We start from the raw sequence: 26,524 nt of genomic DNA on the forward strand, positions 1-26,524 counted from the left end.
GCACATTCTCCCTGCCTGGCCTGACCTGGCACAACAGCTGCTGCTACATGCATTAGATTGTAAGACTCTTAATGAAATGCACAACAAGATCTTCCACTTGCTTTTGATCTTTCCCTTGCAGGGACAGGTGAAAAAAAACAAAACAAAACAAAAAACAAACAGGAACATGAAAGTAAAGTAGTTTGTGTAGCCTGCTATTTTCACCTCTTTGCCACAACTGCATCAGAATTCCACAATTTTCTGAACATTTTACTACACCCCCCACCCCCAAGAATTCAGTTCCCAATTTTTCCTGTTAGAAGTATGCATCCATCCCAATGCTGCCTCCAACAAAATCTAGGGTTCTGGTGCTCTGTTAACCCACCCTTGCTGAAAACTGTCCCCAGCCAAAACAGCAGCAAAGCTCTGAACTCATCTCTCTGCATTCACTTCAGGTTACAAACTTAATTCAGGTGGGCCATTTAAAGTGATAATGAATACAAGGAATGTCCTCTCTCCCCAGTGCTCTTAAAAATGAAGAAAGCTAAATGCAATAGACTACACTAATAAGTTTAAATGCACAAAGTAAGGAAAAGAAGAGATCAAGGTTATACAAATGTGACTGTGAAAATACTCAAATGCATATAAATATACACTGTATATGACTAAGTTACTGAGAACTTTGACTTTTTCATTTCTAATGTAAGGTTTTTTTTAAAAAAACATACCTATATGGGTAATGTTAACAATTTAATACGCTATTTCTACACGCTGTACATGAAAACAGTACTATTGTTCTTACCACAAAACTTTGCTTACTTTCCCAGAGTGCAAAATAATTTTTGAACTTGTTAACAGAAAAAATAAGAGTTTATTTGCATCAATATTGAGCACTTTAAATTGCCTGTTTACCTGTAACACCAGACTCCAAAAATGACTGCAAAAAATACAAGTAAAAATCCCATGTAGGCGATCCACATGATGACATACATAGCATCCAAACCAAGCAAAAGCCAAGGTGCAGGAGGTGGAGGGGGCTGAGGCTTGGGACCACAAACAAGGGAACAGTCCTGACAGCTGCATGGTCCTGTAACATTATCTGTAGATTCATTACAGCCTTTGGTAGCATTGTTCATAGGACTCATTCCATGGACAGAAATATCTAAAAAAAACAGAGAAATTAGTTATAAATGTGTCAAGTATCAGAAGGGTAGCCGTGTTAGTCTGGATCTGTAAAATCAGCAGAGTGTCCTGTGGCACCTTATCGACTAACAGATGTATTGTAGCATGAGCTTTCATGGGTGAATACCCACTTCATCGGATCCACATCCAACGAAGTGGGTATTCACCCACGAAAGCTCATGCTCCAATACGTCTGTTAGTCGATAAGGTGCCACAGGACTCACATTTATAAGCAGCAAACTCATTTCATTTCTGTGTTTTTTGGTTTTTAAAAAAGTGATATTGCAATCCCCAAATGTTCAAAATTTACAAGTCAGGCCCCACCAAAATCATTAGATATTTGCCATTTGATTTTTGAGCCTTCAGGATGCACTTGCGTCACATTTTCAGAATTGTCTCTACAACCATGAGGGCTAGAAACTTACTTTTAAAAATATGAAACCTGAGATTCTCATATGACCACAGGACCAAGGAAGCTGGGGCTTTAAGAAAAGTCTCCAACATCATAAAACTAGCAATAAAAGTTGTTAACTTTAGCAATATAGAGGTGATTCTAGAGCAGAGGTCGGCAACCATTCAGAACTGGTGTGCCGAGTCTTCATTTATCCACTCTAAGGTTTTGTGTGCCAGTAATACATTAATGTTTTTAGAAGGTCTCTTTCTACAAGTCTATAATATATAACTAAACTATTGTTGTATGTAAAGTAAATAAGGGTTTTAAAATGTTTAAGAAGCTTCATTTAAAATTAAAATGTAGAGCCCCTTGGACTGGTGGCCAGGACCCGGGCAGTTTGAGGGCTACTGAAAACAAATCAGCTCACATGCCGCCTTCGGCACACCTGCCATAGGTTGCCTACCTCTGTTCTAGAGCAAGCAGTTAAGAAGTGGTTTTAAAAAATATATATGAATTAAAATCTATTAATTTTCTTCACTCTTAGCACCAAAATCACACTTAAAACACATGTAACATTTTACAGTGTGCAAACTCAACATATTTGGAAAAATTTGTACTTTGATATAAAGGGGAAGGACTGCTTACACTACGCTAGTAGTTCTCAACCAGCAGACCACTTGCGGCTCAATCAGCACTCAGCTCTGGCCAACGTGACATCCTCAGGGCCATACAGGTAATATATATTGTGAAAGTAGGATGAATTATATAGTAAGAATAGAAAGGATTAAAGAAATGTTGTCTGTACCTTTAAGCAAAGTTGTTGGAATGTTGCAACCAGGTGTCAGGAATACAGACATTAACATAGAACAATTGCACCGTTTAAGGGCAATTGGTGAAGCATTAGCCTTAGATCGATAACAGTTAGTAAGGAAATAGGATATGCATGCTGTGCCCCAGGTGAATTTTCCTGTTTTGCTTTCTTTGTCCCTTTGTCTAATTCCTGCTCTTTTATCTGTATAAATAAGACTGTTTGGGCCTTGCATGGCCACTCACATATTCTGAATGTTATTGGCGGAGCGCTGCGCTAATAAACAGAGTGGTCTGACAAATTGTGAGTCTTGATTCTAACTTTGACAATATGCATACAGAGAGCTCCATATGTGGCTCACAATGGTAAATAGTTGGCACAAGCCAGTGGTTCTCAACCTGTTTCTGATGAACTAGGGGAAAAACCCTCCCTCTCACACTTTTAGTACTTGTCTACACTAGAGAGAGGGGGTCACAGTTAGGTCCAGCTTCACTAAAAATGTTAACTAAGGGCTTGGCTACACTGGAGAGTTGCAGCGCTGGTGAGGGGGTTACAGCGCTGCAACTCAGGATGTGGCCACACTTACAAAGCACAGCCAGTGCTGCAACTCCCTGGTTGCAGCGCTGGCTGTACACCTGGTCTGCCTCGGGTGCAGCGATTCCAGCGCTGGTGATGCAGCATTGGTCAGCAAGTGTGGACACCACCAGCGCTTTTATTGGTCTCCAGGGTATAAGGAGGTATCCCAGCATACCTTTTCAGACACTCTGGTAATCGTTTCACACTCCACTGCCCTGGGCTCACCTGAACCCCCCCCCCCCTTTAAATGCTCCGGGAATTTTAAAAATACCCTTCCTGTTTGCTCAGCCAGGTGTGGAGTGCAATCAATCAATCAGCAACCATGCCTCCACGCCCCAAACGAGCCCCAGCATGGAACAGTTCCAAGCTGCAGGACCTCATCAGTGTTTGGGGTGAGGAAACTGTGCAATCACAGCTGCGCTCCAGCCGGAGAAATTATGATACCTATGGGCAGATATCAAAGTCCTTGCTACTAAGGGGCCATGAACGGGACGCGTTGCAGTGCAGGATAAAAATAAAGGCGCTGCGCAGTGCCTATTGCAAAGCCCGTGAGGGAAATTGCCGCTCAGGAGCTGCCCCCACAACCTGCCGTTTTTACAAGGAGCTGGATGCCATACTTGGGTGTGACCCCACTGCCAATCTGAGGAGCACAATGGAGAGTTCAGAGCAGGGAGAAGTGGGGGAGGGTGTAGAGGAAGCCGAGAGTGAGGCTACTGGGGTGGAGGGAGACACCCCAGAGTCCCAGGAGGCATGCAGCCAGGAGCTCTTCTCAAGCCAGGAGGAGGCTAGCCAGTCGCAGCAGCGGGAAGTTGCTGGTGAAGAAGAAGCAGAGGAGCGTGTTTCGGGTAAGCAGATTTTATGTTTTGGGAGAGGAGGGTTGGGGTTATGGCTGCCTGCCTGCATGCATGCCTAAATGTGGAATAGCCCATTGATTTGCTCTATCACGTCTCTGTAATCGGCCTCGGTAATCTCTTGAAAACTTGCAGCCAGAGCGTGGGCAATGTGCTTGCGCAAGTTTATAGAGAGCGCCACCGTGGTTCTTGTCCCGGTCAGGCTAACTCGTCTGCACCACTGTGCCGCGAGGGTTGGGGGAACCATTGCTGCACACAGGCAAGCTGCATAGGGACCAGGGCGGAATCCACATTGCTGTAGAAGACCCTCCCTCTCTTCCCAGGTAACAAGCAGCAGTGATATATCTGGCAGTAGGAAACCCTGTTGAGAATGTAGGGATACTGCTCAGTGCAGGGCGCCAGCTTCCCGGCCCCCCGCTTGCAGGTCGGCAGCTTCCCGGTCTGTCCGCCCCCCGCAGGTCGGCAGCTTCGCGGTCCACTCCCCCCACTCCCCGCAGGTCGCCAGCTTCCTGTTCCCTCCTGTCCCCTGTGCAGGCCCCCAGCTCCCTCCTCTACCCAGTGCAGAGAAACCCCAGTGAGCCATCAGGCAGTTCCCCTTTCCAGGTGAAGTCGGGGCAGAAACACTCACCCCATTGCTCGCCATGCCTTTGCTTCCGTGGCCTCTCTGTGCTATGTTAGGTATGTGGGAATGATGCTACAAAAAGTCTACAAACTCCTTCACTGTGTGATAATAAACAATGTAGCCTCTGTGTATTACATGGTTCTATCTATGTTTTTTTAAGTGACCTTGAATAATGCAGCCGGATCACCGCCTGCCCGTCGCTTGCAGAACTTGAGGAAAAATCCACGAAAATCAAAAGAAGAATTGATCAAAGCAGTTATGAATCAGTACGCCAGAGAAAGTAGGAAGACGCAGGAATGGAGAGAGAAAATGCATGAGTGGAGGCAAACAGAAAGCAGGAGAAAGGAATTGGCTATCAGAAAAACCTCGAAGCAGTTGATAAGCCTCCTGGGCTCGCCAAACTTACTCTTTCCAGTCTCTCATAGCCATGCAGGCAGATCTGTACCGTGGTAACCCACACCCCTCCCAAAGCTCTCTTTCTTGTTCCCCAGTATTTGCACAAAACATCCTTCTCCAGCAGCCTGTTTCTTACTACCCCCAGCTGCCCCCAACACCTGTACGATCACCTACCAGCCCTGATAACTACAATCCTTACCCTGTGCACTCCACCCCCATGACGCTGCAGCATATTAATCCTGAAGTGCAGCAGACATTGAACAGCAATCCAAACAGGACATATTCAAACCTCTGAATGTACAGTCCACCACCCTACCCCCCTGCCCTTTTATGTACTGTATTTTGAATAAAGGATTTCATGGCTTTTACAATAGTTTTTATTATTGCAGAAAGTGGTAAATACTGTACCCCAAGGGAAAAACGAGCACAGCAAAGGCACCAAACATTACTGTTGGCTCTCAGCATCAAATTGCTCCCTTAAGGCATCCCTAATCCTTGAAGCCCTTTGCTGGGCCTCTCTAGTAGCCCTGCTCTCTGGCTGTGCAAATTCAGCCTCTAGTTGTCGAACCTCGGAGGTCCATTCCTCACTGAATCTTTCACCCTTCCCTTCACAAATATTATGGAGGGTACAGCACGCGGATATAACAGCGGAGATGCTACTTTCCCCCAAATCTAGCTTCCCATAAAGACAACGCCAGCGGGCTTTCAAACGGCCAAAAGCACACTCCACAGTCATTCTGCACCGGCTCAGCCTGTAGTTGAACCGGTCCTTGCTCCAGTCAAGCTTCCCTGTATACGGTTTCATGAGCCATGGCATTAAGGGGTAAGCGGGGTCTCCAAGGATCACAGTGGGCATTTCGTCGTCCCCTACTGTGATCTTGCGGTCTGGGAAAAAAGTCCCGGCCATCAGCTTCCTGAACAGGGCACTGTTCCGAAAGATGCGTGCATCATGCACCTTTCCAGGCCATCCTGAGTAAATGTCAGTGAAACGTACACGGTGATCCACAAGCGCTTGGAGAACCACGGAGAAATACCCCTTGCGATTAATGTATTCTGATGCCAGATGGGGTGGTGACAGAATAGGAATATGCGTCCCATCTATTGCCCCTCCACAGTTAGGGAAACTCATTTGTGCAAAGCCATCCACAATGTCCTGCACGTTCCCCAGAGTCACGGTTCTTCTTAGCAGGGTGCGATTAATGGCTGTGCAAACTTGCATCAGCCCTATTCCAACGGTGGACTTTCCCACTCCAAACTGGTTCGCCACCGATCGGTAGCTGTCTGGAGTTGCCAGCTTCCAGACTGCAATAGCCACCCGCTTCTCCACTGGCAGGGCAGCTCTTAATCTCGTGTCCCTACACCGCAGGGTAGGGGCGAGCTCAGCACACAGTCCCATGAAAGTGGCTTTTCTCATCCGAAAGTTCTGCAGCCACCGCTCGTCATCCCAGGCTTGCAGGACGATGTGATCCCACCACTCAGTGCTCGTTTCCCGAGCCCAAAGGCGCCGTTCCACGGTGCTGAGCACGTCTGTTACTGCCACAAGCAATTTACTGTCTTCAGCGTCAGGCGAATCAATATCATCGTCTGACTCCTCACTGTCACTTTGCAGCTGAAGGAATAGCTCCACTGCCATGCGTGATGTGCTGGCAACATTCATCAGCAAGGTCCTCAGCAGCTCGGGCTCCATTTGTAACAGAAATCGCGCTGCAGACTCACAATGCCGCCAAACTGCTCGGAATGTGTAGCAAAGCACCACGGGGCGTTGGAACAGGAAGCGGAAAGACCCGCACCCTTCCGTCTCCTTCCCACAAGCCACAGCGCCAAAATGGGACGAGGTGCTCTGTGGGATAGCTGCCCACAATGCACCACTCCCAACAGCGCTGCAAGTGCTGCAAATGTGGCCACACTGCAGAGCTGGTAGCTGTCAGTGTGGCCACACTGCAGCGCTGGCCCTACACAGCTGTACGAACACAGCTGTAACTACCAGCGCTGCAGAACTGTAAGTGTAGCCATGGCCTAACTTTAATTCCTTTTCTCACTCCAAGTAAACTCTCAGAAATCTAAACTATTAAGAAATAGTGCAGAGATTTTTAAACTGCTTGCCTTTTGAACAGCTCACCTCTTACTACTGAATAAAAGAATCCAGTTAGAAGATAGAGAATCTGCTGTTCTAAATCACTATTGAAAGATATAATTATCTACCTTGCTATCTTGTTTCAGTGTAATGTGGTGCTTCTCAACAACACTAACATTCAGCAACAATCACCAAGAAGCCAAAAACAAATTAAAATCCTCTCTAGTTCAGTATTAAAAACTACACAGTTCATACTGGCGTAATATACTATTCTCATGTTATTCTAGTACATTATTGGATTTTACGACCACCTGTACCCCACAACAATGTATACAGTGTAAACACTTACTTTTAGGACACGGGCCTTACACAGAAGAAAAAAATTTCCATTTCTTACCTGAAAAAATAGGAATGATGCTGAAAGGAGTCTGTCCATTATTCTTACTAAACATGTACTCAATCCAATTGGTAGCATTGCAGTCTTTAGCATCTTTTCCACATAGTAGCCCCAATGCTTTATCATTACTTGATGGTGCTTCCACATCTTTGCAGGCATTATACATGGCTAGAAAACATATTAGGAAAGTATAATAAGTCCATGCTATTAAACAAAACAATACAATTTTGAAAGTTTATTTTGCATTTTGAATTCTGGAAGTAAACTAGTCCAAATTTAGTTCTTTAAATTCACAGAAGATGCCATAAGCTTTAAACAGCAGATGCAGAATTTACATCGGGGGGGGGGGGGGTGGAAAGAGAGGAGAAGAGAGAACTGATGGAAAACTGCTTTTATCAAATCCTAATGTGCTTAATGGAGGAACTTCTAGGGATACTCAACCCTGAGTACCTAGAAGAAGGAGGATGTTCCAGGAGGCCCTCTTAACTACCACATGAAGTACATTTTTATTATTCAGCCTTTCATTCCAAATAATCTCAAACATAGCATGAAAATAAGAAGGTGACAGAGGCCAAATCTACCTTATAATTACAACTGGGTCAGGAGACCCAGTTACAATAAAGGTTCAAATTTGTAATGTCGACTGAATTTAACTGTTTAAATTTTTACACTTCTGTAAGAATAATATTTGTCTTAATTTCTTGTGTATACTCCTAAATATTGGGAAAACACTAGGACTAATCTTTTGTCATGTATTTTTAAAAAGTAGCAGTGCTTTATGAAAACAGGAGCAACTTTACTGCACCAGTCTCTAGACTTCATTTGTCACATTGAAACAAAATGCAATTTTCTACAACTGTCAAAAATGAAAGCCCTACACCAAACCTTGAAGCCACTATATGTTCATGCAAGACTTCATTGTTTCTCTCAGACTTGAATGACAATACCTTGTAAGATTTTCATAAGAGGGCCTATTTCTTATTACATGTTGTACAGCGTCTAACACAATGAGGACCCAATCTTGATTGGGCCTTTAGGCACTACAATAATAATGCAAAACCACTTCAGCAAAACCACAGGTGGTCATTCTAGAACTGAAATTATACATTCACGTTAATATTTTAAGCAGCTTATTATTATAACACTTTTCTAAGGGGTCCGTTGCTATAGTTTTAGGCATTTGCCTTGGCCAAGAAAGAGATTCTAAGGTAAGTTACAAGCAAATGTCAAATGATCAAAACGATAATTTCCACTCCCTCTCTCCCAGTTCCTCTACTGAAAGAAGTCTATGGTCAGAAAGACAATGTGTTTATCTGAAAATCTGGATGGAGTATGAGGCATTCACAACATACCATACCCAAGTAGCATAGTAACTGAACTGGGTTTGCTTACCATTGGCAAAACTCTCTCCAACATAATACTGTAGTTCTGTGATGCTGGTTTTGTTCCTTTTTGTGACAGGATCATAATAAGGTACAGTATTTGTAACATTCAAAAAGTCAACTTGATGTTGACTGCAGGTCAACTCACAGAACAGGTTAATTAAATTATAAAAACAAGATGGACATCTGCAGAAGAAAAAAAAGCCAGTTAAACATGAGATTTGATTCATACATGTACACATACACACACAAATACAAAGAGATTCACTCTGAAAAAAAACATTTTACCAGAAAAGGTAAATGTTTCTTACAATTAAAACTACTGAGGACTCAAAATAATGAGTAATTCAGTCTTGCAAACTACTCTATCAAGACTTACGCTTAAGTGCTGCATCTACTAATTACATAATAATTCTAGATTTTCTTCATCAAATGTCACTCCTAAGAAAACTTCTCTCCTAACTGCAATTCAGCAGTGTTGTGAGGATGGAAGAAAGGAGTAAAAACCGACTCAGAAACAAACTTAGGGAGTTGCCCTGTTACCACCAAAAATGGCAGGAACTGTAAAGGTGATGTTTAAATTAAATAGACAGTAAAACAAAGTCTGGATTGTTCTTTGGGTGGGGCCCAGACACGACAAAAGGGAGCCTACATTCCCGTGGTGAACAATAGAAAGAACCACTGTCCCTGAATACAAGTTTCTCCCAACCCTTCCCATGAAGTTTTCTTCCTGACAAGCTTTCCCCAGTAACACCAATTTTCTTTTTGTCAGATCATAAAAACAGCTAACAGAATGTGCTTTTATTCATTCACATTACAGAGTGCTAATCATTTCAAGCTGTTTGTCAGCATACCTGGAGAGAAACTGCAGAGGCAGCTGCAAGTTATTTTTCAAAGTCTGAAGCTGCTGAACATCGCAACAAACACTAATGTTACCAAAGAATAAACCTGGGCAGAGTTCCTTAAATAAAAAAGGTCACAAATTATAATCAAGTGGGGAAAAAAAGGAGGATTAAGGCATTTAACAACAACTTCATACACAGATGTCAGTAGAAAGTAATTTAAGAGAACACTAGTCACTCTGATTCTGTGACAAAGAATTCATAACATTACCATCTTAATTAGAAAGCTGTCAGGATACTGAACTTGACTTAACATGATTTGTTATGGAAGAGGGGAAAAAAAATTTCTTCTTGTCTGCAAGGGACTGTGTGTCTTTTTAGACCTGCATGGACACCGTCTAGCTCACCAATTCACCCCTACGTAAATATAGTATAAAAGAGTACTGAAGGAGCAGACAAGATGGCATGTACACATCCCAACTGGAATGATTTATTCCTGCAGTTTGTTAGTGTACTTTGATGATAAATCTCAGAAGCGATTTCAAAAGGCAAATTTATGAAACAGTCCTGGGCCTACTGCCATCAGCCATTAAACATGAAATATATATACAAAGCAATTTTGTTCAGACTACTTTGAACACTTGGGTTACGTCTACACAGCAAAAATACCCCACAGCAGCGAGTCTCAGACACCGGATCATCTGTCTCAGGCTCAGACTGTGGGGATAAAAATAGCAGTTGGGCTCAGGCCCCAGGTACTCAGACCCTCCCTCAGTCTCAAAAAACTAGGCTCCAACCCTAATCTGAGCATCTACATGGATATTTTTAGCCCTATGAGCCCAAGTCAACTGAATCAGCCTCTGAGACTCATTGCCATGGGGTGTGGGTTGGGTTTGGGGGTTTTTTTTGTCACTGTGCAGACAGACAGACAATCTACCCGAGAACAAAATTTAATCTGAAGATTTGTAACAGAAACTCAGAAGTGTTAGTTCAATGATATACAAAGTACTGGCATGGATTTGGCAGGACCTAAATCATACAAGGCAGTGACACATGCTTGAAAGTGTGCACCAATTTTTTTAGGCATAATGCAGAGTAATAAGTATCAGGGGGCTCACCTAAACGCTATTAAACAAAGATGTGAAGTAACTGGTGCTATTGCTTAGGACCAGCATTCAGTTCCATAATGCGTGCAGCCATTTCATGTTTTAAGGCCCAAGAACTTAGATTATTGTAGAAAATTATATTTAGGTCTTATTATGCACATCCCAGCCCATATTCTATTTACTTTCTAGTTTCTAAAAGAACAGTCCAAAAGAAACATACCTGCATTAAGTCATATCCATCCTTTGGTAATGGTATTGGTAGTCCTGTATATTTGCAGTTATATCTTTTACCTTCAGGATTCATTCCGCACTCCCCATACCAAACACATGATTGTGAAAGTACCTAAATAGAGGAAGTTGTGTTAGTTAGTTGCATGATAAAGAACTATTTAAAATGAAGCGACTTTGTACCAAAGTGGCAAATGTTTCAAATCACGGAATTTCAGAGAATTTTTAAATATTGTAAAGGATACAGAAAATATAAAATAAATATTAGGAGAAAGGCCTCCATCTAGACATTTTTCTTTTAATAGTAACAGAAGCAGAATACTATCAAACTAGAATCCTATCAGTTCAGTAGATACTAGACAGTGCAAGCTTTTAAATAGCACAAAGGAAAAAGCTAAAACAAGATCAGCAGACAAGATAAAAATCAGTTAAATTTCTCTCTCACACACACCTCATCAGTTTCCTCCTCCAGCAATACATACACAAACACACGCACTTGCCCATTTGTATTCCCAAGGAAAGCACATTTACTACCCCGTTGGTACACAGTGATAGGATAGGTGTGGGAAACCACATTGGCAGGGCTATAATATGCAAGGGTTCTAGAGAACTCCCTGTCCCACACAGGTAGTACTTTTCAATCAAATCCTGGGTAATATGCAAAAAGCACTTGCTCATACGAGTTAAAATGCTCACAGACGACAGAGCAGTTTGTAACTATTATTGTTATAAACCCTTTAGAGAATATTTTGAATCAGTAATGTATCTGTATGCTGCAGAAATGCATCAAATTAATGTGACAAGTTGATTTACTAAGATGGGAAAGCTGAAATACAAGTTTGCCATCAGTAATTTGCTATAATTACAAATTCAGAGAAGACGCAGCATAAACATTACAGAAAGAGCAAGGATTATGCAATGCAAAGGTTTCTCAAGAATGTCTCATTCATCACATGAGAGTCATCTGGTCACGGCAAAATTCAAGGAGTTGTGCTATCCATCAGCAGCACACCCCTCCCCGTCCTAGCTTAAGCAGATTGTTTGCCACCAACATAAGAGCAGTGCAGCATTCCCCTATTTCTATAGCTGTACTGCTTTTAATTAGCTATAGAAAGGAATTTGAGGTCACTGTCAGCAATGCACTGTTAGCAAGAAAGTTTTCTGCTAGCAATGAAGAAAATTGACTTGGTACTAGTTCAAAATTTACACTGCAGTATACCAAGGATAGAAAAGTTGAAGGGATCTCTTTTTGGAAAACAGTCTGAAATGCTCAGAAGACCACATCTGTATGCCTTTCTTCCTCCTTTTCTTTTTTTTTCCCCCCCATGAATTAATACATTTTTTTACTAGTCCTTTGGATTCTACCATATGTAACTGAAACTGTAGAATTTCTGGTCTCTACTATCACCATCAAACAACTAAATTGACAATTCAAAGTTCATCTACTCTGGCAATTTCAACACATGTATCAATGTACAGTACTGTACAAGATCATCCTGTTATTCCAAAACAGTATTTTAAACAGTCTCTAACCCTTTGCAAAAATACTTCTGCAAATATATAATATAAGCAACACTTGAATGACATCACAAACACGCAGTCAGTACATATTTCTGCAAGCTTTTCCATTCTGAAAGTTGCATAGGACAGTTTTACAGATAAAGATGGGGCAGAAGTTTTCTAAACAACCTTTACTAGTGTTTGTCAAACATCACATGCTTCTACTGCAAGGACAAACGCCTGTGTTTTGTGCTTGATCATGAATAACTTTGTTCACTAATCCAAGGGACCCCTGATGGTCTCAAAACATAAAATCTAAGGACTACAAAGAATTACAATAAATGATTCCACAGCATCCAATACACTAAACATTTCTGTACTGGATGACAGACACAGAAACACACCCAAAAGATGATGGAAAAAATGATGGGTCATTTGTCAGGGGAAGAAAGAAACTGTACTTACATTACAGTAACTGTGGTTCTTTGAGATGTGTTATCCATATATATTTCACTGTTGGCATGCAATCAGGTCTAGATTATTTTGCTCAGCAGTGTCTGTTTGGGGCAGCATTTGCATACCAAGTGTCTCCAAGTCTCCAGCTAAGGGCATTAAGGGTGAGGCAGCACCAACCTCCCCTCAGTTCCTTAGTATCTGGGTTCTGTATAGTTATCAGACTCCATAATAGCAGGGAAGGGGGGCTGATCATGGAATCTATCTAGATATTATGTCTCAAAGACCCACAGTTACCGTAGGTTAAATATCAACTTCTTTTTTTTGAGTGATTGTAGGATGGCCTTGCCAAAATTAGGGTCTAATCAAGATGCTTCCACAATTGAGTAGCACTGTACAAACACATATCCTAACACAGGGATTGGCAACCGTTCAGAAGTGGTGTGCTGAGTCTTCATTTATTCACTCTAATTTAAGGTTTCATGTGCCAGTAATACATTAACGTTTTTAGAAGGTCTCTTTCTATAAGTCTATAATATATAACTAAACTATTGTTGTATGTAAAGTAAATGAGGTTTCAGAATGTTTAAGCAGCTTCATTTCAAATTAAATTAAAATGCAGAGCCCCCTGGACTGGTGGCCAGGACCTGGGCAGTGCAAGTGCCACTAAAAATCAGCTCACGTGCTGCTTTCGGCACCCGTGCCATAGGTTGCCTACCCCGTCCTAACACCACATAGCTACTCTTCAAGCACCCAGAATGGGAACGTTTCTGAAAGAAGCAACAGAGATCGCTTGTGCCCTAGTCAAGTAAGCTGTGACTCTTACAGGTGGGGTTAAAAATCAGTCAATTCATAAAATTTGATACAAGCCATTATTCAGTTAGAGTGTATTGAGACAGCCTGTACTTTAATGCACATGCTATGAATGACCTCAGATGAGGTGGCCCAGTGGTTAAGGTGATGGACTGCTAATCCATTGTGCTCTGCATTCATGGGTTCAAATCCCATCCTCACTGGATGCATTTAGTCGGGGGGAGGGATAGCTCAGGGGTTTGAGCAGTGGCCTACTAAACCCAGGGTTGTGAGTTCAATCCCTGAGGGGGCCATTAAGGGAACTGGGGTAAAAATCTGGGGACTGGTCCTGCTTGGAGCAGGGGGCTGGACTAGATAACCTCCTGAGTTCCCTTCCAACCCTAATAGTCTATGATTCTATGACCTAGGGCAGTGGTGGGCAACCTGCAGCCCGTCAGAGTAATCTGCTGGCAGGCCAGGAGACAGTTTGTTTACACTGGCCATCCGCAGACACAGCCACCCACAGCTCCCAGTGGCCATGGTTCACTGTTCCCGGCCAATGGGAGCTGCGGGAAGTGGCAGCCCACATGTTCCTGTGGCCCATGCTGCTTCCTACAGCTTCCATTGGCCAGGAAGAGCAAACCGCAGCCATGCCTGAGGACAATCAATTAAACAAACTGTCTTGCGGCCTGCCAGCAGATTACACTGATGGGCCGCAGGTTGCCCACTGCTGATCTAAAGGATGCTCTAAATGGCTTAGTTCTGTTTATACAGAAAGAAAGCACTCTAAGGAAATCTGCATGTGGTTTTGAAAAAAAGAAAAAAAAAAAGGTGGATAATCTGATATAAATGAAAGACTATTTTGGGTAAGGTCTTAATGACATCCTGTCCTTATGAAAAGTGATATACTGAGGCCCTATGATTGAAGTTTGCATCTCCTCTGCACTTCTGGCTGATGTTGTTATGACCAAGAAGACTGTTTTAATGGAAAGATGGAACAGGGACATGTAGTCAAAGGTTCAAAAGATAGGCCTATTAACCCCTTGAGGGCAATATTCAGATTCCAGGGAGAAAGATTCCATAACTGTATGCCAGGGGGAAAGAGGGTGGGGGTGGATTTGTAAACTGTCAAACCCTTTAAATGTAAGATTCATAGAGTTTAAGGCCAGAAGGCACTGGTACATCTTGTCTGCATCTGCCCAACTGTGTTGGAAGGTGGAGAGCTGCAAGATGTACCCTCAACAAGTTCATGGAAAGTTCAGAGTTCTTTAAATTCAGGAGACAGTCAAGTATGTTTGGAATCTATGCTCAAGATTCAAACAGACCATGTGGTGGACAACTGTGTAGTGTAGACAAGGCCTTAAAAAATGACTTACAAATGGCCCATCACTTTAATGTGTTCCTCTCCCAGACATGATAAACATCAGGTATGCCCATCGTTTAGAGGCATTACAGCTTCACATGAAAGGCAATTTTTTTTCAAGAGTGGAGATTAGTGTTCAGTCTTAAGAAATTGATCCCAGTACTAGTGGTAATTCACATGCAAACAGAGCAGCAGTCTCCTTACAGAAAGGGAAGAAAGGAAATACTAGCAAATTACTAACACTAAACCTAATCACTAATTAGGTATTCATTAAACACCTATTTACACAGTAAACAGGCCACAATCTGTGCAAAGAGGCTGGTAAACATAAGTGGTGAGAAAGAATTGAGGGGTAGTTGGGGTTGCTCCACCCTTGATTAGAGGCAGAAGGACATGGAAGGGGTAAGGCATAGCCCCAACAGACATTAGTCATCAAAATAATCTAGACTCGAATACATTGGGGACATGCGCACCAACAGTGGAATATATACATGGACAAACACTCTGAAGCTTTGTATAGGGCTAGCCACCTTCAGGGCTGGATTTCCAATTAGGCACAGTAGGCACATGCCTAGGGGCGCTGGCGTTCTAGGGGCACCTAAAAATTCAAAGCTGCTCCCAGGTCCTGGCAGGGGACAGGGCCAGCTGAGGGGGAGACAGCCCCACACAGCCCTGCTGATGCGCTCCTGCTAGCAGGGAAGGCAAAGCACCTCATTGTGGCAGGGGAAGAGCTCAGCAGTCCAACTCAGGGGGCCATGCCGGGCAAGTGGGTCCTGAGGGAGCCCGGCCTGGGAAGGCAGGCCCCACTCCTGCTCCAGACTGGCTGATTGTGCCACTCCCAATGTGCCACAGCGATCTCTGACCAGCTCCAGCCACACTGCCAGCTCAGCCCAATGGACACAGTCACCTCCCAGTAGGGCCAGTGAGTGCGGCCAGGGCACGGGAGAGTGGGCCTCTGGGGAGGGTTGTGGGGTATGCTTGGCAGTGCAGAGTTGGGAAGTCTGTGCATGTCTGTGTGTAAATCCAGACCTGGCCACCCGAGTACATACGTACCTAGGATCTTGAACAGCCAAAGCAGCCAGCCACCTTACTACCATGGCCACACTATTTCTAGCACATTGCTCAAGCAGAGCTACTGTGTGGATGTGTACCTGATCTTGGAATTACATTCTCAAGCTGCACTGTAGACACAAGATTATGTGGTAGTTATACAAATGCTTTGATGCCTGACTATCACCAGCTCTGCAGAACTGACTTCACCATGCAATAAAAGAAATTTTCTTATCAGTGGTGCTTTAAAAAGAAATGGTGTTGCCACCTTTTTAATTTTGCCATCCTGGTACTCATTCTTGATGTTTTTATTATATTCTTTACTACTTGTTCCACATTACTAATACTGCAGTAATCACTGGGAGATTTTCTCAACTGTATCAGAATGAAAGTTGGATGCTGTGAGAAGTATTTGAGTTTCTTTTTGCTACTAGTCTAATTAACTATCATTGTTAATTGGATGGAGAGCCAAACAAAACTCTGATCTCTTTTTCCCAACCATATATCAGTTTCTGAATTCCAACTCACATTTGAGAGAAGTAATACATACAAATAAAATTAAAGTCCTGCTCAACGGATTTGGGGTTGGAGTTTATTGGAAGAATTTGGTCAGCTAGATCATGAACCTGGCTACCCATCCAGATTTCATCCTTCCAAAAGGGAAAAAATTCCCACAAGCTGAAGAACCTCCATCCTCACAAATCTTTGCATCCTTTATCCGTTGACATAAAGAAAAGTTTCCCTCCATGTGTCAAATATTTTTTTGCTGACTTCATATTCCAACATCTCATTAGTTGTACTTCTTCTATACAAGTATACAGTGAAGAGTACTAGAAAAGTTAAGTACAAAAGACATTTTTTCATGAATATAAATTAGATTGTGTGCATTTATGGTATGTAGGCAACAAATGATTGAACCAAGCATCTATGTGCATTATGCATCTTCAGCTGGAAAGTTATCTGGGTGAATTCACAAGCCTTAAAATACATAATATGTCATGGAGACTGCAATAGGAGGTCCCAGATTCAAGTATAGGAATATAGTAAAATAAAGGCAAGGCCAAACTACACAATGTGTGCTTAGTGGAGAGAGCAGAGTTGAGATTTATGTATGATAAGAGGCCCATTCATTGCGCACCAAAAGCTCCAATTTAATGGGAACTTTGGTGCACAAAGAATGCATGATCTGGCGCAAAGAGTTTACAGTTCAATTCTACCCACTCATCATATTTGTGCATGATGTTTCTCATAATTTCTAAGTGCACGCTGACCATGGAACCAAAGCAGATTTAGCAAACAAATACAGTAAAGAAAACAAGCCATCTGATTGGCTTGATAATTTAAATACCAACAGTGTGATTTTTATTATATTAATTTATGCTCATTTTGGAGTTAATTGTGTGACTAGGGGAACCTCAATTTTCAGAAAACGGTACAAAGTAACAAGTGTTACATATATGTAAAACTTAATAAGTAGAATTATGAATCAAATACAGAAATTAGTAGCTGTATTTTTTCTAGTCAATAAAAACAACTTTCATCCATCATTTAGATGATGGATTATAGTGTTGTTGAGTCATGTTAGCCCCAGAACATTAGACAAAGTAGACCAGGTAATATCTTTTATTGGATCAACGTCTATGGGCAGAAGAGCTCTTCACAGAGCTCTTCCTCAGGTCTGGAGAAAATAACCAGAGTGTCTTAGCTGGTTACTTTCTCCAGACCTGAGGAAGACCTCTGTGAAGCTCCACAGATTGTCTGTTCTACCAATAAAAGTTGGTCCAATAAAAGACATGACCTCACCTACCTTGTCTCTCTTAAATGGTCATTGTCACGACTAAAGAATCAAGCACAATTACACGAAGATCAGAAAAACCCAGTAACTATTTTACGACATTAGTCATAAACAGCCTGTTCTCTCACCCCAAGCAAGTTTGAGTGGAACACTTAAGCCATGGTCAAGGTCACCTAAAACACTACAGTAGTGCAACACTACCACTCCAGCTGTAGCACTCCTGTGTATACCCTACATCAGGGGGTCCCCAATGCGGTGCCCGCAGGCAGCATGACGCCCATTGGGGTATCCATGTGCACCTGCCTACTGGCCGCCGGACAAGCAGCTGCCAAAATGCCGCCGAGAAGCGCTACCACCGAAATCCCACCGAAATTCGGCAGGATTTTGGCAGTGACACCTCTTGATGATGTTCCTTCAAGGCGGAATTTCGGTGGCTGCTTCTCCAGCAGCCACAGTCCTTGGTGGCTAATCGTCCGGCGCCCGCCCCACAGAAAAGGTTGGGGACCACTGCCCTACATAGTCTAATGGGAGGGATACTCCCATCAGTGTAGGTAATCCATCTCCCCAAGAAGTGGAAGCTAGGTCAACAGAAGACTTCTTCCATCAAATCAGCATTGGATTTTTCACATCCCTGAGAGACACAGCTATACCAAAGTAAGTTTCCTAATGTATACCAGGCCTACGTGTACCCTTAAGACAATATAGCAGCGCAGCTGTAGCGCTTCAGCGTAGACACCCAATACAGAGGTGGAAGGGGTTCTCCCGTCTCTGTAATAATCCACCTCTCCAACAGGTTGTACCTTGATTGACGGAAGAAGTCTTCCATCTACCTAGCACAGTCTACGCCGGGGTTAGGTTGGCTCAACTACATCTCTGTGGATTTTTCACACTAGAGAGATGAAGCTATGCCAATGTACTTGTCATTATAGACCATCCCTTAAAGTGGGTATATTTAACCTACAATCTGCATTAAAGAGATCCCAACCAATGAAACTGGAAAGAAAAAGCTGCCTTTTTTTTTTTTTTTTTTTTTGTCTTGTCAATTCCTGCTATCATTTACAAGAAATTTGCAAAACCATTTGAGAGTAAAATCTCAAGCCTTTTCAAAGTTAGTAGCATGAAGCCACTGTTAAAACGTTCAATCATTAACAAATGATTAGCAAACTGATCATGAGTATTCCATCTAGCTACAATTATGGTAAAGAGGGCTGATTTCCTCTCCATTCTCAATCAACGTTCAAGGGATTTACACAAGTAACTATTTCATTCTCATTGACAAGATGTTGCAGGGAATTTCTCAAGTAAGTTCCACACATATCAAGGGAGGCTGGATCTTAAGTATTGAAAAAAGAAAAGTTATAAAAAAAGATAAAGTCTCTTACTCTTGTCTCTGTTACAGGTATACAAACTAAAGGTTTTATTTAATCCTCTGATATTAGTAGGATTTCTGTATGTGTATAGCAAGGGGCATACACAGCTTTAAAAAATAATGTGATAATAAAAAAATCATTAATTGTCAAAAGTAGGTGTAGTACTGCTTACAACTTATTTGAAACTGACCACATTTCAAGTTCACACTGTGCCTTTAATCCTGGAAAAGTCAGACTCATTCAATTAACTAAAGGGGGTGGAGGGGTTAGGTTTGCAGAATACTCTGATGTATGGCTACACTTGAAATTTCAAAGCGCTGCCGCGGAAGCACGGCAGTGCTTTGAAGTGTGAGTGTGGTCGGAGCGCCAGCACTTGGAGAGCTCTCCCAGTGCTGCACGTAAACCACATCCCTTATGGGTGTAGCTTGCAGCGCTGGGAGCCGTGCTCCCAGCACTGCGGCAGTGATTACACTGAGGCTTTACAGCACTGTATCTTGCAGCACTCAGGAGGGTGCTTTTTCACACCCCTGAGTGCAAAAGTCGCAGCGCTGTAAAGTGCCAGTGTAGCCAAGCCCCAAGTTCAGCCAGAGCACTACAGGAATTACTTACTTTTAGAAATAGTGCCATTGAGCTGTCTGATACCACCACGTGGTCAGGACTTCACTTTTATATCTAATCTGAAATAGAATATCCACAAGAAGAGCTTACACCATGCTGGGGCCTTGGTCCAATATCACAGAGAGAAGCATATCACCTACTAAATCACTACTTCCTTCAGCTGTTTTGGCTGAGAGAGCTGACTGGGTCATACATAGCTCAAGCTAAAGAAAATCTATTTCATGAAGCAGCAACACAATGCAGTTATCATTGACTTTACTACACTTTCAGCAAATAGTTACCACAAAAAAACAGGTTAATATTTAGCTCATGTTGACCTAAACAGTTTTCTTCTTACTTATACAAGATAAAGTGCTAAAAGAATTCATCACATGTAAGGAAACTTGTAGTTAATACACACTATCCATAATTCCAAAACATACACCCACCAGCCCCCAACCCGCACTTCAACATAAGGTCAGCATTTCTCCCATGAACTAAATGAGTGTCCTATATATCAAACTCAGAGACCAACCTCTTTAATGTCTCAGACAGGCTTGACCACCACAAAACAAAAACTATGATGGATCCCTGAACTTCAAGGCAAACACAGAGAACAATAACTGTATTGTATGAATAACAAGGAGGAATTATTTGTCATCCTGCACCAAACACTGGATGGTTATCAAAGATCGTATTCTGCTTTCCTTATCCTCCTTATCTTGCATTTCTAATCTAAAATATTTGAAAGAAATTCAGAGAGTAAGATTACGGCAGCACCAGTGAGAGAGAGCTGTATTTCCCTCCTTCTGGGCTGTCTTACCCCTCCACTCCCCCAATACACATACAGACCCAGATATGTACTGTACCTAACCTCTTGTAATGCACAATCAGTACTTCTGTTGGAATTTCTAATTAAACCATCCCCTCCCAATATTCATATTTGCTCCAAACTAGAAGATTTTTTTTCAAGCTAACGGGACATTTATTCACCAGGAATTCATTCACTATTAATAGATCAAGTTTCCCAACACAGACCACAGGACTGGAAATTACCGCCAAGTGTAACTGATAAGCATAAGCGTCATGGCCTTTCAGGGTCAAATAATAAAGCAGGCAAAAGCTGTAACTCAAGTTAGGTTAAGAAGACTTTTTAAAAGTAATGTGGGCGGGCTAGTAGATGCACTGAGTTACTGTTTGACTGGGGTTTCAATTTGACTTGGTCACAAGTAAAAATTACTTTAGCAGTGGGAATGCTGCATGCATATCAAGGGAAGTACCTAATTCCTAGGTAAAATTTGTCTACAATCACCAAAGTACCAAACAATTCCATACTAGTGGCAGTCCCTGTTCAGATATCCTGCATTTGAGTAGTGGGGCTATTGCACAACAGGAATGAAGGACACTCTCAGGAGATGAGTAGGAAAGATTGCAGTTTGCCAGGTTATAACCATATTTATGAGGCATTAACTTTCCCAAACAATTTATACATTGCCCCTTGCCTTATAAAAACCCTTCCCTCCACCTTCCATCAGAACATTGCAAAACCCAAATCAGAACCTTAATACACAGAAGGAGCCACCTGTTTTTACTGTTTTGTACTGGAAACATTTGTCTCTTCAGTGACTCCCTTTGTTTTTACACCCATTCTGAACAACATGTTTTGACAACGACTTTAGGAATTACTTTCACATTATATAGAGCTTTTCATCCAAGCATCTCAAATAACTTTACAAAGAGGGGTAAGTAATGTCTCCATTTTACAGATTGTGAAACTAAGGTAAAGAGGTTAAGTGACTTGTCCAAGGTAACAAAGCAAGTCTGTGGTTGTGCAGGAACTGGAAAACAGGTCTCTTGACTCAGTTGTGATATGAAACACTAAACCAATAGATCCCAAGGTTACAGAAATGTTTATTAAATAATTGTGTTGGGAAGACAGAAATGCAAACCATCTATTCAAAGAGCTAAATATTTATTCTGACTGCTTCCCCTTCACACTTCCATGTAAGTAAAAACCATATACCATTAATACAGAAAGGACTGCCACCATCCTCAAAAACCATTTCCTGAAAAGCACTAAGTTTATATCTTCATATAGAGACCACAACTAAAGACGGCTGCAATCTGCTAAAAGGAAGGCAAAACAGACAGACACTTTTTTACAAAACCAAAGGAAAGCATACAATACTAACAAACAACCTTGATTACAGAGCACATCTATCCATCCAGGTTGTTCATTCTTTCCTAAACAAAAATAAGATCATCTGCACCAGACCTCAGTTACAGTGCAGAGTTTTCACTGTAAGCAGCAAGTACTGAGTGAAAAGCCTGCAATTAACATATCTCCTCTTTCATTAGAGCTGGGCAACGCTTGAAAAAAAAAAAAAAGCATTCCTAATACCTCCTAGCTTAAGGACGATAGCCAAATCCACACCCGAGCAACACAGTTATACCGATCTATCCCACGTGCAGACAGCACTGCGTCAATGGGAGGGGTTCTCCCCCCAACACAGGTACTACTTCTCATGGAGGTGGCTTAACTTCTCCCTGTCATTGGCATAGAAATGCCTTCACTTAAGTGCCTCAGTGGTGCAGCTGTGTCACTGCAGCATTTTAAAGACCTACCCTAAGTTAGTTTAGAAGTGAAATAATATACACTACAGACCCGTTTATGCGCAAACCCACTTAACACGCAGTACCGCCATGCCTCCCAGTGCTACGTATTTAACTCAAGATTCATTAACACGCTTTACAGGCATTTGCTGTGTAGTGCTACAGATTTGCTCACTAACTCACTGACATTGAAATCAACACAAAGTGCAGAGCGGAAACATGTTGTATGTCTTTACCGCTGATGGGGGGGGGGGGAAGAGAAGGGGGGAAGAGAAGGGGTAGCAATGTTAAAGCGCTGCTGTGGCAGCACTTTAAGGATGGTCCTTTGCTGTGGCAACGCTTTAAGCATCCTCAAAGCGCTGCCATAGCAAAGGACTTGTCCTTAAAGTGCTGCCATGACAGCACTTAAATGTTGCTGCCCCTTCTCTTCCCCCCCACCCCCTCATCAGCGGTAAAGACATACAACACGTTTCCGCTCTGCACTTTGTGTTCATTTCAATGTCAGTGAGTTAGTGAGCAAATCTGTAGCACTACACAGCAAATGCCTGTAAAGCGTGTTAATGAATCTTGAGTGTTAAACACCAGCAGGGCCACTGACAGGGGAGGCAAAAAGGGTAGGGCCATGGTAGCGCTTTAAGGATTGTTGTTTGCCATGGCAGCGCTGGGCTGTCGCCGCAGAAGGGGGCGGGGGGAGGGGGAGAATTCCCAGGCCCTTTAAATTGCCATGGGAACCCCGGGCAGTGCAGACCAGACAGCCTGGAAGGGCTGGCTGGGGGATGCTGACCACTAGCCCTGCCACTTCCGCCAGAGGCCCTGCCCCTTCCAGAGGCCAAGCCGCCCCGTCCCAGTAAATGTCCTGAGTTACTTTCACCCTGTGTAGTAATGATCATGTTTTTATTAGATTACACATTTGAATTTATATTCTTGCAAAGCGCTGTTAGCAGACAGGCCTGCAGTACTTGGGAGACACTATGAATACATATGTAATCCTAGATAATTATACATGTATCTACAATATAGATATTTTAAGATATTTCAGCACGGCCCTCTTAACCCGTGGTCCATTAACCCGCAGTCGTGATGGCTTGACTCCCAAGAATCTTAGGTTACAGAGGCCATTAAAAATTTTTTTCTTGCATTGTTTAAAGCTTCATCTTACAGAATTTGTGCTGTGTTTCATAGAGGATCTCTAACCTACATCTGTACCATGACACATTACAAGATGTGAATGATCATATCCTTTTTTATTATAAAAATGAAAGAGCCCTTAATTGTAAAACAGTATATTTGTATGCACCATTTACACTGAGATATTATTCTGAACTTAATTACACTGTACCCCTGCCCAGGTTTGCCTCAGGCTGCCCAAGAGATTGTTCAGTTTAAGTTCACAGTGGACCCCCATATATAAGTTTTACATTGGTAGAATGAATTATCAAGAGATAAATATAAACCAAAAGGTTCTCAAACTGGGAGTCGGGACCCCTCAGGGGGTCGTGAGGTCATTACATGGGGGGTCGTGAGCTGTCAACCTCCATCCCAAACCCTGCTTTGCCTCCCGCATTTATAATGGTGTTAAATATATGAAAAAGTATGTTTAATTTATTGGTGGGGGGTCGCACTCAGAGGCTTGTGATGTGAAAGGGGTCTCCAGAAAACAGTTTGAGACCCACTGATATAACCACATACATCAAGAGAGAAAGGATGGTCCAATGTTTAGGGCAATAGCTTAGGACCTAGAAGATCTAGAGGGTCAATACCCTGCTCCACCACATACTTCTTGTGTGACCTCAGGCAAGTCACTTAGCCTGTCTGTGCCTCAGTAAAAATTAAGATACTTCCCTACCTCACAGGTATGTTGAGGATAAATATATAAATAACTGTGAAGCACTTTGAAATCTACTTATGAGAAGTGCTAGATATTATATATGATTACAGTGGTTCTCAAACTGTGGGCTGTGACTCCAAAGAGGATCATGACCCTGTTTTAATGGGAGTCACCAGGGCTGGCTTCAGCCTGGGGCAGTGTAGCTTGGGTTACAAGCCCCCTGCCTTGGGCTGAAGTGGTGGGGTTGGGCTTTGGCTTTTCCCTGGCCCTCACCCCCAACCTGGGGTGGCAGGGCTCAGGCTTCAGTCCTCCCTTCTGGAGCCACATAGTAATTTTTGTTGTCAGAAGGCAGTCACAGTGCAATGAAGTTTAAGAACCCCTGTATTATATACTAAGTGCTAGTACAGAGGAGAGCAAACTACAGCCCGCAGAACCATCCTGCCCAGCCTCATAGCTCCTGGCTGGGCAGCTAGTTCCCGGCCCCTCCCCTGCAGCCACACCGCCGCGCAGGCAACTCTCTGGGCAGCGCAGCAGCGTGTTTGGCTCTGGCCGGGAGGCGCGGCTCCAGATATGCTACTCTGAGCGGCATGATAAGGAGGCCAGGAGTCCTGGGGGGCAGTCAGGGGACGGGGGGCAGTTGGATGGGGCAAAGGTTCAAGGGGGACAGGGGGTTGGATGGAGGTGGGGTCACGGGGGGCCTGTCAGGATGTGGGGGTGTGGATAGGGGTCAGGGCAGTCAGGGGACGGGTTGGATGGGGGTGGCATCCCAGGGGGTGGTCAGGGGATGAGGGGGGGTTGGATGGGTGAGAGGTTCTGAGAGTGGCAGTCAAGAGGCAGAAAGTGGGAGGAGTCAGATGGGGGTGGGTATAAAGTTTCTGCAGAACAAGAGCCTAAAACATTAAAGCAGCAGTCAAGTCCAATTAAATCAATAGGACTAATAGTGCATAAATGTTTGCAGGGCAAGCTTGGAGCATAGTCAGTTTCGGTGTTCTCCTAGTATGGAGAATCAGCTTCCCCTGTTGTGAGACTTCCACTCAGCAACAAGAGAAACTCTTAGCAAGGGAGGGAAAACATGACTATAAAACCACAAAAAATTAGCAGGGGAACAAAAGTGTCAACTTTTAATTTGGCAATGCCTTTTAAATAAAAATGATTTTTTTACAAAAAACTAGTTCAGTCATCAGATCTGCGTTTGCAGACATGCAGATTTTTGAGGGGCTGGGAGAAGAAAAGAAATAATTTGCTCCAACAAGAGCTCAGATGAAAGTCTCTCATCCCAAGTGAAGTCGTGTCTCCTGCCTAACGTGAGCCACATTCCATCAACATGTGGCCCAGCACCACTCATTGAAACTGCAGGGGAGCCCTGTAGTTGTCCAAGGAACAACAATTACTGTCACTTCTCTACCACCCAGCGGGGCCCATGTGGATTTCCACAGGGCAGAGAGCTGCACGTGGGAGCAGAAAACCCAGGAGAACCACAACCGCAGGCTCAGCTGGTTACGGGACGATGGGGTGTGTGTCGGGGGGTGTCACGAAAGCAGAGGCACAACAGCCCCACCTGGCCCACATCTAGTGTGACCAGATGTCCCAATGTTATCGGGACAGTCCCGATTTTGGGGTCTTTTTCTTATATAGGTTCCTATTACCCCAACCCCTGTCCCGATTTTTCACATGTATGGTCTAGTCACCCTACCCAGGTCCAACCGCTTCCACCCTGGGGCCCTTCCCAGCCCCTGGCTCCGCCTCGGAGTATGATGCCGGCTAGACTACAGCAGAGGACGGGACCCATCGCAGAGGGGACCCGGAGCCCTGGGCCGCGCCGCCCAAGGGGTCGCCCCAGCGGGAAGGAGCAGCCCCGGCCGGGGAGGCCCCTCGCTCACCTGCACCGGGGGCAGCACCAGCAGCCAGGCGAGCAGGCTCAGGCTGCAGAGGCCCCACCTGGGGCTGCGCTGCTCGCTCCTCATGCCGGCCCGGCGGGGCGTCTCTCCTGGGGGCGCGGAGACCGCTGCTGCCTGCTGCTCCCGGAGCTCGTCAGAGGGCAGCCGGGCGGCTCCTCCCCGCGCTGGGCGGTGCCGGGCGCCGCGAGGCTCCCTGCGAGTGGCTGGAAGCGACAGCGTCTCGGCTTCTGCCTGCCTCCGCAGCAACCGCCGCGGCTCCTCCTCCCACTCCCGAGCCGGGCCGCGCCTCCGCCTTTTCCAGCGCTGGGGGAGGCGCCGCGGCCTGTCACGCCACCTCCGGGCGCGGCGCCGCGGCCTCTCCCCGCCCAGTGCTGCTCAATCACCCGGCGCGCGTGCGCGTGCTGCTGCTGGGGGGCGGGAGCCGGGGC

General features: G+C 43.9%; 1 protein-coding gene and 1 non-coding gene across 2 annotated transcripts in view; one reads left to right on the plus strand and one right to left on the minus strand.

Annotated features, from left to right (window-relative positions):
• The window catches only part of NPC1 (NPC intracellular cholesterol transporter 1), a 58,306-nt gene extending 32,051 nt beyond the window's left edge, over positions 1–26,255 (minus strand). The window contains exons 1-6 of the mRNA XM_050941931.1: positions 26,079–26,255; positions 10,830–10,952; positions 9,516–9,622; positions 8,672–8,847; positions 7,280–7,447; positions 892–1,141 (exon numbers count right to left, since the gene is read on the minus strand). Coding sequence (XP_050797888.1) covers positions 892–1,141; positions 7,280–7,447; positions 8,672–8,847; positions 9,516–9,622; positions 10,830–10,952; positions 26,079–26,162 — 908 coding nt within the window. The 5' untranslated portion in view covers positions 26,163–26,255. The remainder of the gene's footprint in view (positions 1–891; positions 1,142–7,279; positions 7,448–8,671; positions 8,848–9,515; positions 9,623–10,829; positions 10,953–26,078) is intronic.
• Positions 13,725–13,812, plus strand: TRNAS-GCU (transfer RNA serine (anticodon GCU)). The gene has a single exon. It is a non-coding gene; the product is annotated as a tRNA-Ser (tRNA).
• Positions 26,256–26,524: the final 269 nt, after the last annotated feature.

The sequence above is a fragment of the Gopherus flavomarginatus genome, chromosome 2 (genome assembly GCF_025201925.1).
Source record: "Gopherus flavomarginatus isolate rGopFla2 chromosome 2, rGopFla2.mat.asm, whole genome shotgun sequence".
Taxonomy (NCBI): Eukaryota; Metazoa; Chordata; order Testudines; family Testudinidae; genus Gopherus; species Gopherus flavomarginatus.